Consider the following 16,735-nt stretch of genomic DNA (forward strand, 5'->3'; position numbering starts at 1 on the left):
TCGGGACCTATATATCAGAACCACTTACTAACTACACTTATTAATTTAATTAATAAATCGTTCGTTCGTCGTATGGTTAGTGGTCAACCTAGTGTTAAAATTGTACAAGCCGCCCGAGAGGCCGTTGACGTGGCTTAACGACTGTTATCTTGGAAGACAACAGCTGGGACCGACTTTTTACGTGCCCTCCGAAGCACGGAGACGCCCATCTCAAATACCACTATGCGGTCACCCATCTATGGAATGACCGCGTCGAGGATTGCTTTACCCACAGATCGTTTACCAACCGGTGACCGCAACTGGCTATGGGCGCCTAATTAATTAATGATTGGTTCACTTTATCGATAAATAAATTGGTGTCCGGACTTTGGATGGGATGTAAATAATACAAGGTATATAGTAATAGGTAAATATCTATATTGTAAAATTCGTATATAATTACATTAAACGGACGGATCGGTATATCACAGGTTAGTTATATACATTTCCATTAGTACGTATACATTCGTTATCATCGCCCTATAACATTATTTTCATTCAGTTCACTCATAAAGGAATTTACTTTTGAAGTTACACACATTTAATGGCACTAGTTCTTTAAATATTAGAATAAAGACAAACATACGAGAAATTTTATATTGACATTTCGAAAAAACTAATAAAAAAAAGTATAAAAGAATTATGTTTCAAACTGGGACAGGTTTTTAAAACATAACAAATCGTAGAAATTATGAGATTCACAAGATTGCAACAAAAATAAGTCTCTTTTTACACCATTATTAGGTTAATAATTATAATTTTATTACTTTTTATGACTATGGCAGTGCAAAAAAGTTCATTAGTTATTTATTGCCATAAAAATATTAGTCGTGATTATTTTTGCAACAGATTTACTGTTAATCTTTAATAGTTTTATTTTCTTGTCGGAGATTATACCAGCCGACTAAATACCCCTACTTATAGTAGAAATACATTAATTTCAACCGAAACATCCTATACATGCCTCTAGCACATTAATACTCATACAAAATATATCATATAAAAATCTAGCTTCTATATTTATATTGATTAAAACCTATATTGGAATGCTAGTAAGTCATATTAATCTTCTTTTAGGAGAACCATTTTAATGCGATATATTTATAGTTCTAAAAGCTCGTAAATACGGCGAAGGGCGTGGCATTTGGTGCCCGTCAGTAGCGTACAATCCCTTACCAAGACATTTTGCTTGCGTGATTAATGATATAACATCATTAAATATTTGACAGTATACTTAAACGTTATGAATGCAAGTACCTACTTAATTGTCTTGCAACTGAGTGTACGCTACCAATGTGCTTCAAAGGCCGCGCCCAACGTACATTATCTAAGTTCAAACAGTATTAGGACACAAAGTTTACGCAGCCAATATTGGACACATTGACACAATAATTTCGTCAATATTAATAATATAAAAAAGTAACGTATGGAACCTTTAAAAACAATTCAGAATCGTAAGTACACATTTTAACCCAAAATTATAATATTTTTCCTACCCTGAGTTCATGTCGTATTTTATTACTTACTCAAAACAGCCTTAACAATTATTGTCGATATCATTCGTTGTCACTAGTGTATTCTGAGCTTACAGAATACAAAATACTCGTGTGGCTGACCTTCGAGCTGGTCCTCCTAGTGTGGGCACCGTCCGTCAGTGTCCGGGCTTGTCGTGCAGCCAGGGTCTGAAGATGGGCAGCGTGCTGGGGTAGTGCGTGGGCGGCTGCGGCTCCTCGCCCTCTTCACGGAATGGATACGTACCGATCAAGATCGGGAGCTGCAGTTTTATTTCCTTTTCCAAGCTCTTCGGTTCTATTATGAACTGTAATGAGGATAAGTTATATTAGTAACGGGGATAAAATTTTAATTATAAGTTGTGTGATGTGATCCTGTTTTTTTTTCGAAGGAAAATCTAAGTAAGTAGGTATTTTGTAGCGACCGGTAACTACGGTCGAGAGCAGATTGAAGCTGTTAGTTTGATCTATCAAACAATGTGCGTCAGTCGTGTGTGGCGTGTAACTGTGTAGGTAAGGAGATGGCTACGTACGAAGACGTCGTACTGCACGGCGATGAGGTGGCAGCCGCGCAGGTTGGTGGGCGGCAGCGGCGGCACGTACAGCAGCTCGGCGCGCCACGAGTCGCGGCCGCCCGCGCGCAGCTTGCCGTGCGACAGCGCCGCCAGCTCGCGGACCTCCTTGGCCGCCACCTTGCCGTGCGCTGAGTACTGGATCGTCTGTGGCCAAGCGGCAGGCAAAACGACACGTCACACGATACTTAAGTACATCGTAAACGAACTTATGTCTCTAACTGTACCATTGTCTAATTTATCAAGAATATCTTTAGCTTTAGCCCAACTGCAGTGCAGCGTCTTAAAGATGCAATGTGTACGTATCTAAATCGTCATAAGCAGATTGACTTATATCGATGTTTACGACGCTCTTACCCTTTATTTGTTAACCAATAAGAAAGAAAAATGCAGTATTTTGAAGTTACGATTGAGAGTACAAATGAAACAAGAACTTCCTCATCGGGACTACTTACATCACTTTTTTCTAAAACTAAAAAGCTTTTGAACTCGACTCAACCAAGGCTCAAACCGAAAGGTCATGACTCAAAATTAGCTCTAAAAACGTCTGCGGTTAGTCCTAACTAGCAAAAAAGATTCACAATTTATTCCTTTATTTTGTGGCAGACAAAGAGCGGTGTAGTGCATTATAGAGTGTAACTAAATGTGTAAAAAAGCCTCGAACGTAACAAACCGGCGAACAATTTTGCATCGTTTTACATGGGCTAAGTGTATACATGTTTTTGTGCTATTTAAATTACAATGAAGACGGATTTTCCGTGTAATGCTAATGTAATGTAACGTGGCCAGTTCATTGTGTAATCACGGAGATACAGAACACTGCATTGCACCTACGTACAAATACTAATGTCTAATAATATTAAGTTTATGTGAATAGAGGCAGAGTCAGAGGCAATAAATTAGTTTGTGTGGAGAGAATTCACGTGAAACAAACCATCCAATGTTAATTAAAACTATGGTAATAGAAACTAATTTCGTACCGAGGGAACTTAAACAAACATAAAAACAAGACTCAAAACAACAACTAATTAGTTTACACAAATATTTGCATCTTATGGGATTGATCCTATGATACGTGCGCACAGAGGTAGCGGCGTGGTGATCACTTTTAAGGCCACTACCAGGGGCGTAGCTACCGCCGTATCTGCCGTATCAATTATACGGGGCCCCCAAAAGTGTTTAAGGGAAAAGAAATAATAATAATTATAATATTTTTTATTATTATTTAATATTCTTTTGTGAAAAATATTTACCCCCAAACAATATAAGGGCCCCCAAACAATTTTTTATACGGGGTCCCGCCAATGCACGCTACGCCACTGGCCACTACCAAGATTTTTTGAATAATATTACAGTAGATAGATATATATTTATCCTGCTAGATATAATCAGAAAATTTATGCATAGGTTTAAATACATGACGCTAATGCTATGAGCCATAAACCGGGTATTTAATTACCGTCACGCTTTAATAGACTTTTACGTAAACACACTATTATTTTACAGAAGCTATACGATCTAAACGTTTAGGTAAATACATGTTGTTATGATCATATCACAAACACCTTCCTTGAAGTCAAGTCACTATGATGATTAATGTCGATAAAGCTAAGTTACTTACAGCCGGAAAAAAATGCAGTCAATTAGGCTTGCCGTTGAATCATAAATCTAATGAGTTATGAGTAAGTTGATATGAACTCAAAGTATATTAACGCCGATTATGCAAAATTACTCATTTTCTGGTAAATTAACAACAAATCTCCCCTAAACCATAAACACGACTAAAATGTTTAGAGATTTGCCATTTGTAACATCTGCCAATTTAGACAAAAATGAACACAGCTCGTTCCTGAGAGGAGAGAGTCCCAGAAGGAGACTTATATCATCAAAGCTATGCAGTCTGAGACGCGATAGGTAAACTGGACGCACTGTTAGAATTTAGTTGTCTTGAAAATGTAAACTAAAATAAACTCTGGATTCAGAAGGATTTAAGATGCATTTTTTTGGAGTTTCTTACCCCAGAACTTTCTACAGCTAAGTTTATACATTTATTTAGATTAAAAGTGTTGAACAATGTCAGGTACAGACCTCAGTGAGTGCTGCTCGGGTTGCTTTAAGCGTGGTGCGCGAGTTGTTGACGACGTGCGCGGTGAGCACGATGCTCTCGCCCGGCACGTAGGCGCCGCGGTCCAGCGCCACGCGGCACGACACCGCGCCGCCGCCCACACACCCCACGCCCAGCCGGTGCTCCACGCTGCACTCGAACTGTTGCTGTATCACACAACAGCAAAACGTGTAACATTCAAGAACACATTACTTTATACCAGTCAAGTAACACTTCACATAGTTCCAAGAAGTAATGGCAAAAACACCTAGTACCACCAGACAATGTCTTTTACATGCTGTCTTCGTCATAAATTTCCCATTTTGTTCTTACCCAACTTCTTATCAAATATGGGGACGGCATAAAACTTGATTGGAACTCTATGTTAGAAGAAGCAGTTAACATCAAGAACACCTGTGACACAACTTTGAACTTCAACATATAAAATGTGCAACCTTTTTGGAGGAAACAACCATTACGTAAAGAAATACTTACAGACAGTACTGGTGGCTCCAAATTCAAATCAATAGGGTTCATAACAATGAACACTTGTTGATTCTTGTGCGTGAGGCCGTTGGGTTCCCTTAGAGCTGCCTTGCAGTAGTACTGCACCCAGCCGTGCGTGCCGAGGAACGTGGACGGCAAGCCCATCGGCAGCCCCAGCTTGAATGGGAAGCTGTGGATGCCCGGGGATAGGACGGATGTGCTGTGACCTGGTCAAATTACCAGCGACATTTGTAAGATATCACCCAAAAAACTAAGAAATAAGACACGGCGAATTTTTTTTTGCCGTTCCTGTACATGTTTTTTTACGCAACGACTCTAGTCTTCCGTTAATAAAATAGGATGATAAAGTTTTTCAATGGAACATCGTATTTTTATTATATTACGAGGATATTTAATAAAACATATTTATCCAAACTACAGGTTGTTTCAAGAAAATATTTTTCTTATGATATAATATAGTCTAATCGTTTATTATTATTAAACCAGTTTATTAAACCTGTGTCGTACTTTAATGTGTATATTTACATAATAGTTCCAGTACTTCTTTGATATGTGGGACAAATATTAGGAACTTGTACAAATATTTTGTGGTGACCTTCGATGAGCCGGCGCGGCGACTACGTCAATGCTTACCTATGCCGTGAAACAAATAACTTTTGTAGGTCGTATTAACATTTTGTATACGCTAAAATATATTACCTCGACACTTTGATGAGGTAAATGAATTAAAGATTACCTTAATGATGCATTAAAATCTGTTACAAAAATCGCAAATAGTCGGCCTACGTTAATATTGGTCATAAACATTATCTTGGTTCTATTCTTAATAAACAAAAACCTATAACATTATTTTCAGTAAAGACAAACTTTTTGAAGTTTTCTGGTTCCTGAAAACCTTTTTATTTCAGAAATCAATTAGATACCACTTGTTGTTTCATCAAGGCACTTAAAATACAAATATGATACATGAAGAGTAATTACCTGGTTCACCAAGCAGTCTCATCCTAAAGTCAATATAGTTCTCTTTGTCAAACAGTCTCTCATGGCGTCCAGATCCTACTCTCACCACTCCCTCGCCTATCACATGAAAATGAAGACCTGGAACAAAAATAATTAATAAGGAACATTTTTACATGGGACCCAAATGAACTGTTGCTTTTCTTGGTAGTTTAATCTACTTAAGAATGGAAAACATTGGGAAATTATATGGCTCATTTCGATATCTTCTGCAAACAATTTTTTTAAACACAAGACCTTATTAGGTATGTATCTCCAATATAATAGATGTATGGATGTGAATGAGGCAAGGGAAATTTGAAAGGATCATACCAAGTGGAGTTCTTTGGTCTCTGCCTACCCCTATGGAAAAAAGGTGTGATATTATGAATGTATAAAACATGTTTGTATGGAGATTTTAGTGACCCTCTTTTCCTCCAACACCCTGTTTAGCCTATAAGAAAGAAGAGTCAAGCTGCATGTTGGTTAACCTCTCGGTCAAAACTTAATTAAATGATGACCTGCAAACAGACTTTTATCTAGCTTTCTAGGCTATCTCACATAACAACTAGTTACACCTATTATAGCACACTAAATACCAAGTTTCAACACCTTTGTACAATGCACCATTAAGTTTTATATGGGAACTTTTGATACTACCATCTGTAATGACTTAATACAATTAAATAATATTAAGTAATGTGTAGAGCTCTTGAGAACTAGGATGACAAAGGAAATAATCTCTAAAGAATATTTAGGTTTTAATATTGATGATGAAGAATTCGTTTTTCTTAAAGAGAGTGTCAGGAATTCATGAAAATGATGCAGATACAGAAATAATGAGTAATTAAAATAAAACTTATTTCTTTTCTATTTAAGTATATAAAGGTAAACACCCATTTTACTGGGTAAATTAATATGATTAAAAAACTATTTCATGGCTAGCCTGGCAAAGAAATTTGGTTCTAGTACTTAGGATTTTCATAACACTGTTGTCATAAAATAAATAATGTATCTATTTGGGCAGAAATAGTTTTATTTCTAATTGTTACATGCCAATAGCATGTAAGTTGCAGCTCCTCACAAAAGTAAGCATAAATTAATATTAATACTGTTAAAACTTCTAACAAGATTCTTAATAGTTCACAAGTTAATTTGCTATATTTTTTTCTTGTTAATCAATGCATCACTCAATAACATTTTAATAAGAAATCTACAAACAAATGTTGGAGTTCACATATATCATAATCCTTTGTTAAACAGACATACTATCCTCCTTTGTTCAAACATTCTTGTAAATAAAATATCTTGTCAGCATGCAATAACATTGACATTCTTTCAGAGAAGTATTGAACCCATAGCTAAATTGTAAACATACTTATTACTTAATACAAATCAAATAAGAACTTTCTTTATTTAAATGACAGAAATAACTTACCCAACACAGGTGTGTCATCTTGCAGTTCCATGAGCACTTTCCCTGACAGAAACTGACCAGGGAAATATAATAATGAAGTGTTATCAAACACTATCAGGAACTTCAACAGTTTTCGCGGCATTTTGTCTTCGCTCCGTATGTTCACACTTCACTGTTAAACAAAACCTGTGTGTGAACAAAACGTAACAGTTGTGTAGTAATTACAGCACCATTTAAGAACAGAACATTCAATGCACCAGGTTACTAATCGTATTCGTTTGACTGTCATCATTATTTATTCATGATAATGTAATATATTATATAATTCACATATTCGCGGAAGTTTCTTCCGTAACTTTTTCACACATCGCAGTTTAGTAATGACATTGTATTATTTTAGCAAAATCAGATGGGAGAATTAGCAAACCTTGTAGCTACGAAAGTCACGCCTACGACGATATCTCATTAAACTTCTGACACCGTAGGCTGTATACAACAAAGTTGAGAAATATGTTAATCGAAGGCCATCAACTATGACCACAACTCCTACCTTGATTGATTATTGTTAGCTTCTGACTGAAAGAGACATCTAAGTATGTGGGATAAGAACACTGTGCACTGGTTGAAAATGTCCTTTGATTATGTTACGCTAAAAAAATGTTAAAACTATTTATAAAATAAAAATAAATCCACTGGACTTTTTACGAGAACTTTGACTTGACTGACTTGCTTGACATTTAAAACTTTTGAAGTGACATTTAAGTTATATCGCGTTCACAGATAACCCGTCATGCACTAACTTTAGCAATTATACAGATATAATAATTTAAAGACCAAATATTGATGTTTTACTTACATTTCCTAACAAAAAATATTTTTCAGTTGGCTTACTTAATTTTTGTGCATTTCGCCCTGCAGCTTAAAAATCCTTTTCCTAAAATTTGTGAACGCATGATAATTCCCATATGAAATGTGTTCTACTAGTTTCACATTACAATAAAATTAACCGCGGTGATTGGTAGATAAGAACTGTCAAAAGCATTTTAACCAATAACAAGTGCTCATCAATTCTTCATTTTGAAGTATGATCATAAGAGAACGTACCTAGTTACTTCATAAATGGGCGACAGCGGCTGATGGATTTGTTTATGTTGTTTTAAAAAATAAACGAAGGTTTAAGAATAATTAGTAGTACAGAAGATAAAAAGAATAATATTTCAAGATGCCGAGCGAAATGATAACATTACAACTTGGCCAATGTGGCAACCAAAGTAAGTGTGAATTATTGTGAAAATAATCGGTTAATTTAAATTTACGTACTTTATTTATTAATCTAAATTGGTTATTTAACAGTTGGATTCGAGTTTTGGAAGCAGTTATGTATAGAGCACGGAATATCTCCTGAAGGCATACTGGAGGAATATGCGTCGGCTGGATCAGACCGAAAAGATGTGTTCTTTTATCAAGCAGATGATGATCACTATATCCCCAGAGCTGTGTTGTTGGATCTAGAGCCTCGTGTTATACACACTATCATGAACTCGCCTTATGCTAAAGTAAGACATCCAATTGTCCCAATTAATTCTTCATTCATGTAGGATTAAAGTACTTAACACTAAACTAGTAATTGTTTATAATTACTTCATCAGTATTCATACACAATCTTCCTAGATAAATAACTAGGTACATGTCCTAGCAGTAACACTACTGTTTGTTCCAGTTATACAATCCAGAGAATGTATACTTGTCAAAGCATGGAGGTGGTGCAGGTAACAACTGGGCATCAGGCTATGCCCAGGGTGAGAAGCTCAATGAAGAAGTGTTTGATATCATCAACAGAGAGGCAGATGGCAGTGATAACTTAGAGGTAAAATATTAAACATGCCTACTCTTTCCCTTAGTTAGTAAATAATCATTAATCTTATTTTTGCACCAGCATATTTAATACTCACTGCTACTTATGTATTCAAAATAGATACTATAGAACCAGCACTGCATATAGTTTTAATAGACTGTTTTATGGGCTTGCTACTAACTTTAAGGTGTAGTGGGTCCAACTACATAATTATGATGAATGATAAATAACATAAAAATGTTAAATAAGTGTAACTATAATGGAGCTGCTGAAGTTTGATTTTGCGTTAGAGGGGGCAGTAGACTATTAGAATGTATGCTTTATAGAATCTTCTAATATCCATTATCGGAAATTCATTAAATAATGGAATAAATATGTTAGATATTCCAGTCCTTCACATGTAGTTGTTTAATTTAACTTTGGTTATTTTGTTTCAGGGTTTTGTGCTATGCCACTCAATAGCTGGTGGCACAGGATCTGGTATGGGCTCCTACATTCTGGAACATCTCTCAGATAGGTTCCCTAAGAAACTAGTGCAGACATACAGTGTCTTCCCCAATTTGGATGAAATCAGGCAAGTAGTTGTTGTTTATATAGATGTATGATATTAATAATGTTATCATGGTTTATGAAACTATAGGAATACTATAACCTTGGTTTGGACTCATAAATTAGATGTGTTATTCATAAAGATAAATGAAAAAAGATTTGTTAAATTTCAGTTTTAAACACTATCTTGAAATAAAAAATTCTCATGTCACAATGGTTGTTCCTGTACTCCTCCAAAATGGCTTCACTAATTCTCATGAAATTCTGTGAGCATATTGAGTAGGTCTGAGGATCGGCCAACATCTATTTTTCATACCCCTAAGTGATAAAGGTCGCCCACAAATTACATTATTGTTTAAATATTTAGCAAAACAATGATGGCCAGATCAGCTAGTTAATTATTAACAAACAAGAAAGTATTTTGCCTGCCATGGGTAGTATAAGAATAACTGGTAACTCTTCATAGTAAAGCGGTAGTTTATATTTTCAATAGCGCTTAAACTAAAAAAAACGGTATTGAATAGATAAACTACCACTAAGTAAATGTACTCTGAAACCGGGGGTTAGTCAGTGATAAAATACAGAGCAGTAGTGATATGGTATGTGAAAATTGTAAAACTTGAAAGATATGATCTCAATAATTTCCGTAAAGTAGTTACATTTTATTATTCAATCTGTTACGCATCATCAACGTCACGCGAGCCGTGGTCAATGACTGTTCATAATTGGATCAAGATACAATGTCAGAACTGATGTGTTATTACTTACATGGCTCTTCCGTGAATAGAAAGAAATTCTTTAGTCTAAAGAGCGTTACGCTAATCTGGATGCGTGAAAGGCGGTTGTGTACGTCAGAGCCATATATTATTGAATTTCAGCAATATGCGGTATCTCAAATCGAACTATAGACTTACCAAATCTTGATAGATGCAAAAAAATATCTTTGAGAAAAAAGTCGTTTCTCAAAAGTCATCGTTGAACCATTTAAGTTGCGTACTCAAGTTTGCCTTCCTAGATAAGTTTCAATATGCTATCCTTCTCTAGGCATAGTTATGACAAACAAAGAACAGAGATAAAAACTAGCATTTAATAACAACCAGTATTCTTCTTCCAGTGACGTAGTAGTCCAGCCATACAACTCGCTGCTCACGCTGAAGCGGCTGACAGAGAGCGCTGACTGCGTGATGGTGCTGGACAACACAGCGTTGAACCGCATCGCCAGCGACCGTCTACACATACTCAACCCATCGTTTGCACAGATCAACACACTCGTGTCTACTATTATGAGTGCCAGTACTGCGACACTAAGGTAAAATAATATTGCTTAGTAAATAATGAAGAGATGTGATCATGGATTGGGATGGAGGCAAAAGCAATCCCTGATCTTTTAAAATTTACTCAAGAACTGTGACTCGATGTTCGAGCGATTAAGCAGATATCTATGGTGATACCCGTTCATCATATATCCTACACAAGTATACCACAAACTTCTGGACCGTATCACTTAATAAATTAAATAATTAATTTTAACCCATTACTGTCCCACTGCTGGGCAAGGGTCTCCTCCCGTAATGAGGGAGGGGTTAGGCCTTGAGTCCACCACGCTGGCCTAGTGCGGGTTGGGGACTTTGCATGCCCTCAATAAATGTATTAAACAAATTTTAGGCATGCAAGGTTTCCTCACGATGTTTTCCTTCACGGTTGGAGCATGTGATAATTATTTCTAATACACACATAACTTCGAAAAGTCATTGGTGTGCTGCCTCGATTTCGAACCTGCAACCACTTGCGTGGGAGGTGTCAACTTATACCACTCGGCTATCACTGCTCTGGACCTTCTCACTTATGTATGTAAAAACTTAAACTAGCCTAATTAACAACAAAATTACCTACCGGTTTTTAATCGAATCTTTGCGCATGGTAATCTATTGACGGGTAAGCCCAACTTTCTAACTGTTATTACTTTTGCAGGTACCCATCGTACATGAACAACGATCTGATAAGTCTAGTAGCGCCGCTGATACCGACGCCGCGGCTGCACTTCCTCATGACAGGCTACACGCCGCTCACGGCCGACCACGAACTAAACACCGTAAGTTATAAATTCTTCTCTTAACTAATAGAACGAAAAACTCGTAAAACTTATAACAAAGACATCTTAGACACCGCCAGAAGACTTAATTTTGAATTTAAAAATGATTTGGTATGCTTAGTTTTTGATTAATGTTTTGCTACTTTGATCTTTTATAATATCCGTTTTTGTTTTAGGCGCCGAAAATACGAAAAACCACAGTACTCGACGTAATGCAAAGATTACTGCAGCCAAAGAACATGATGGTCTCCCTGAGTCCTGACAGAACAAATCAACATTGTTACATATCAATATTAAATATCATACAGGTAAGGTAAAAGCAAAACTCACAGTAAAGTCGGTTTATATAAATTACTATTCATAAATATTTCCTGAGCACGACATGCCTAGTTTAAAAAGGTAAAACCAATGTACTGTTTTGTCTTAATGTAGTAGTAGATTAATCGCTGTTTATAACTGTAAACGTCTGCTAAATAGCTGTAAGCTCATTCTCTACATGACAAAAGGCTCGTTTAATAAGATATTTGACGATAAATCAGTGAATTTTCGTAATAACAAAGAAAAATGTATAGGGTGAAGTGGACCCATCGCAAGTGCACAAGTCTCTCCAGCGGATCCGCGAGCGCAAGTTAGCGTCGTTCATCCCGTGGGGGCCCGCCTCCATCCAGGTGGCGCTGTCGCGGCGCTCGCCCTACGTGCACGCCTCGCACAAGGTCTCCGGCCTGCTGCTTGCCAACCACACCAACATCTCTTCAGTAAGTTCTTTGTTGCAATAACACCCATGTATTTTGACGTTTTTCACAGGTCTTTTAAGAAAAATCGAACCTTCAAAAGAGTTGTTAAGTGACCGAAGTGACCTTCGATTTAACTCCATAATATCTGACCTCACTGTTATGTCTAAAAGTCACGTAGGTACTTGTAACGTTGCACAATTTTTTTTACAACCATAAGCTGTAAATAATATTGAAAACTCAAGTAGAATATTAAGTATGTAGCTGGAAAAATACTTGAAATACTGTAGCCGTTAAGCCTTCAATGCCAATGATCTTTTAAATTTTCCTTCAACTGTAAACTAAATTCCATGTGTTCACAGTTGTTTGACAGATGCCTCCAGCAGTTCGACAAGCTTCGCAAGCGTGAGGCTTTCTTGGAGGTGTTCCGCAAGGAGCCTATGTTCAAAGAGTCTCTGGAAGAGTTCGATGAATCTCGCGGCGTTGTCGACGACCTCGTGCAAGAGTACCAAGCCGCCGCCACACCTGACTATGTGCACTGGAATCCAGGTAACGAGAGATCTATCATACCAACAACTGTAACTGTAGTTGTTATATAGAAATTCCCGGTATTATTAAACTGTCCAGGAAACAATGATACATATCATATGCTCTGCTTCCATTTTGTGAATGTAGCACATTCTTTCCTTGTTACAGAAAGCAGTCAAATATAACGATAAAGAATAAATGAAGGTGGAAATACACTAACAAGACGGGAAGGTTATTGTGCCAAGGGATTCCAAAGGAGATGTTGAACGGAGTTACGACGAAGTTATCCTCACAGTTGTTAATTTAAGTTTTTGTTTAACAAGTGCCATTTATTATTGTATTTGTAATCTCATTATGTTAACCTATTTATATTAATATAGTTGGTTACTCCCATCGTCTAAAACACGCACAGTCAATGAAATAAAAAAAGCTTTTTTTTACCAAGAATTTATTTTTTAATTTAATAGTAGCTATCTTTCAACATTCCCTTAATCCATACATTATTATCACTCTCGTGCAAACGTTATACATGTGGTTTGTACGTTCCTGCTATTGACAATGCAACACATATTTATTTACGTTCTATTTTATAGACATCGATATTACGTGAATACGAATATTTGAAATGACGTGACGTGACCAGTAATTGATTGGCCACAACGTGTTTGTATGTCTAAAAGCATTCTAGGAGCTTAGCAGTGAAAGCGAGTTAACTAATTTCTAGGCTCCTAAAATGTCATAAACATTTACAAAACTTGCAAAAATACTACATATACAAAAATAAAACCTTCGCATGAATGGCTCAACCTATGCTTGTCCTTGTGTTCAGCGCACTAGAGAGCAGATCTAAAATCCACTGCCTTAATTTTAAATCCTTATTCATGTACTTTATCCACTTATTTACTCAGTACTATGGCATATATACAGTGTCTCTACTGCCATCACATTGAAGTTATTTTGGAGATAATATTACGTAAATACATTGATACACCATGATTAACATGTTTATTTCTAAACTATTACATGGAATATGTGAACTTTCTCTTCATGATATAACCATAACCTGACATATACTATGTACATTATGGATGATAGGAAAGTGACTAAAATGCCATTAAAATTTACGTGGCCTCTAATAAAGTCCATGTTATATCAATGAAACATTGGAATAAATATCGTTTTTCGATGAATAAAATAATATTAATTTTTAGTAAAAATAGCTTTTTAACAACTGGCTCTAGAATAAATACGATGAAATTTTATGAAGTAATCATTTGGATTGCTTACGGCACATCAGCTTTATTCTAACCAACACACTTTGATTTGAAAGCTGGGAGCTGCTAATATTTATATTACTGGCAAGTGAATATCGTCATAAAACTAATCAAGCTGAAGAGTGTACGGCTATAATGCAATGTGGAAACAATCATGACAGTATCACTATGAGAGCATAATGCGCACGCATCCCAACACACATTACTTTAACCTAATTTTATACATCAATATAACAGTTGTTCTTATAAAAGTTTGTTTAATTTTCAACATACGACTACTAAATTACGAATCACAATGTCGATACTAAATAATGAGGGTGCAGATAAAAAAAATTACGTGATGAGAAATAAAATAAGTAATGAAACTATGTCATTATGTGAACATTTGTAAAAATAAAAGCGATGCCATAGTGCGACGCGTTACTAGCAAAATAAAAAATCTGGAATTTTAGTTAGTGACAAGGTCGGAGGACCGGCCCTCGGGCGGACACGGAGGGCTAGGAGGTTTGGCTCGGCGGCTGGAACTTGGGCTGTATGATGGACGTCTTGCGGAGCGGCACGGTGTCAGGCGTGGGGATGGCATCGCCAGTCGGCAGCTTGGCAGGCGCAGCCGGAGCTTTGAAGGGCGCCGCTAAGTTCCCTGGCCTCTGCTTAGCCATTTGATAATCGCCCGAGTCGAAGAATTTTTGCTGAAATTTTAATACAACTATTAGAATCAATATCTAGAATTATGTCATACATAATTTAATCACGAATAGAATATTTAATTTGATAGAATCTTAGATGTCGTAATGATACATAATCTGTTTTTCTTGATAAGAAACATATAGGGCTGACATGAGTTAAGGCAAAATCAATGTCGGAAACAGATTTTGTTGTAGCAAAATTTAAGACTCAATAAAACTGTATCTATGCAAAATACTGACCCCCTTAGCTAGCCTCTTTTGCAGAAAAGCTGAGTGACCTCCCGGCCCCCTGCCAAGCATTGCATTTGGAAACTTGGCTTTTAACTTTGCTTCTTCAAGCTTCTCCAATTCTTTCGGCTGTAACAATAAATATACACCAACAATTACATGTACGGCATCAAGACTATTTTTCTCTAATCACTATCCACCCTGTGTGGGGTTGGCACTACATATTTCACACAGAAACATGTTGTCAAAAGGGATGTGGCTGATGTCTTCAACAACTTCAGCTGCCTTCCTAACTTCAACCCTCATTAGGATAACACAATATGCTAATATGCAATAAATGGCTGTACATTATTCCTTATAACAGAACTATGATTTTAAAAATAGCTTTTTTAGAATATGAGTTTAATAATTGTTTGAACTCCATAACATTAAATTTTTAAGTACTGTGGAAATTTGTTCTTGTTTAACTTTTTTTTATATCATTCCAAAACCAAACCAGTCTGCCAGGCATGTATCATATTATATCCACCACATACTGTTGTTTTTAATGGCCAAATTTTTCAAGTTGCTACTGTTTTCACACAAGGTCAGAAATCCTCACTCTCATTCTATGGCTAGTTTGGACAGTTTATCATAAACATTATTCTACAACTAGAAATTACCCTGTTCAATAGTCTTGTTATAAATGCTTCCAAAAAGTTGCTGTTACATTATTTGTTGGTGTAGTGATAAGTATAGTGTAAACTTCCCCTAGTAAGACTAGGTATAATAATTGTCATTATTTATTATGTACATAGTACCTACATACTAACCATCTAGATATGAATTAATTTACAACCAACAATCATAAAGTTACATAATTGTATAATATCTAATGCATATAATTCTATGACTTGCAAATGTTAGCAACATCACAATACAAGAAAACCTAAAAAGATTATGCATGGAACATTCATTTCAGACCATGAGACAATTTTAACAGTTTGAAATTACTGGTTAACTTTGTATTGTAAGGCTTTTTAGATTTAAAAATGAATAATTAGACCGTTCTACCCACAAAAAAATTGTTAAAGTAATACTCACATCCTTCGGAGGCTCATTCTGATCAGGTGAATCACTCATTTTGACAACTGCAACAAAAGGTGGGTAATTATATATTGCATCTAGAATAAACTTAGATGATTAGCGGGTTATCGGTCCCACTAACCTTATAACTGCTGATTGTTCTAACAAATTGTTTTGTTTACCCACTTAGTAAAAACAATGCCTGATAACAAGTCTTGCGAAAAAGGATGTACAGTTATACAAACGTACAAAAAAGCGTTTAAATATGTATTTTTATAGAACTTTACGATAATTTCTTAAGAAAAACGCATGGTACACCGCAATAATAATAAATTGGAAAGATAATTCAATAACGTCCAGTCAAAGAACTTGTTTACCTTGATATTGATCTTATTATTTCACACTTATGCAGCGATAATACACATTAGATTCAAACTGCGGTGATTTTGTTAGAGATAATGTAGCTCAATCCAAGTAAATATCAGAATTTTATCAACAAATCGCAAATTCCCGTGATTTTTGTAACGTAAAAAATGGCGTTTTCAAATAATGTTGCTATAGTAATTCTGATAATTCTACCC

At 36.0% G+C, this 16,735-nt stretch overlaps 3 protein-coding genes across 6 annotated transcripts; 1 reads left to right on the forward strand and 2 right to left on the reverse strand.

Annotated features, from left to right (window-relative positions):
• Positions 1 to 397: 397 nt before the first annotated feature.
• On the reverse strand, positions 398 to 7,882 carry Vdup1 (arrestin family protein Vdup1). 4 transcript variants are annotated; one of them, XM_076136018.1, is made up of 7 exons: positions 7,697 to 7,882; positions 7,168 to 7,318; positions 5,715 to 5,831; positions 4,722 to 4,939; positions 4,211 to 4,393; positions 2,084 to 2,269; positions 398 to 1,858 (listed from the first exon to the last, which is right to left on the reverse strand). In XM_076136018.1, exons 2-7 carry the CDS (start codon positions 7,286 to 7,288, stop codon positions 1,691 to 1,693), a joined length of 993 nt encoding a protein of 330 aa, XP_075992133.1. In that variant the 5' UTR covers positions 7,289 to 7,318; positions 7,697 to 7,882; the 3' UTR covers positions 398 to 1,690. The 4 variants fall into 4 exon arrangements, with proteins under 4 accessions (XP_075992133.1, XP_075992125.1, XP_075992141.1 ...); XM_076136010.1 differs by having other exon boundaries at positions 7,168 to 7,332; XM_076136026.1 differs by having other exon boundaries at positions 7,168 to 7,332; positions 7,574 to 7,707.
• Positions 7,883 to 8,248: 366 nt separating this feature from the next.
• LOC142987343 (tubulin gamma-1 chain-like) lies at positions 8,249 to 13,339 on the forward strand. Its single transcript, XM_076136045.1, has 10 exons — positions 8,249 to 8,417; positions 8,500 to 8,702; positions 8,867 to 9,013; positions 9,439 to 9,575; positions 10,665 to 10,859; positions 11,522 to 11,642; positions 11,819 to 11,950; positions 12,215 to 12,397; positions 12,736 to 12,922; positions 13,070 to 13,339. The coding sequence occupies exons 1-10, from the start codon at positions 8,369 to 8,371 to the stop codon at positions 13,084 to 13,086; spliced, it is 1,371 nt and encodes a 456-aa protein (XP_075992160.1). The 5' UTR covers positions 8,249 to 8,368; the 3' UTR covers positions 13,087 to 13,339.
• Positions 13,340 to 13,808: 469 nt separating this feature from the next.
• On the reverse strand, positions 13,809 to 16,714 carry endos (endosulfine alpha). The gene is made up of 4 exons (XM_076136060.1): positions 16,532 to 16,714; positions 16,173 to 16,219; positions 15,102 to 15,218; positions 13,809 to 14,864 (listed from the first exon to the last, which is right to left on the reverse strand). Exons 2-4 carry the CDS (start codon positions 16,209 to 16,211, stop codon positions 14,673 to 14,675), a joined length of 348 nt encoding a protein of 115 aa, XP_075992175.1. The 5' UTR covers positions 16,212 to 16,219; positions 16,532 to 16,714; the 3' UTR covers positions 13,809 to 14,672.
• Positions 16,715 to 16,735: the final 21 nt, after the last annotated feature.

This window comes from Anticarsia gemmatalis, chromosome 1 (assembly GCF_050436995.1).
Source record: "Anticarsia gemmatalis isolate Benzon Research Colony breed Stoneville strain chromosome 1, ilAntGemm2 primary, whole genome shotgun sequence".
In the NCBI taxonomy this organism is placed as follows: domain Eukaryota; kingdom Metazoa; phylum Arthropoda; class Insecta; order Lepidoptera; family Erebidae; genus Anticarsia; species Anticarsia gemmatalis.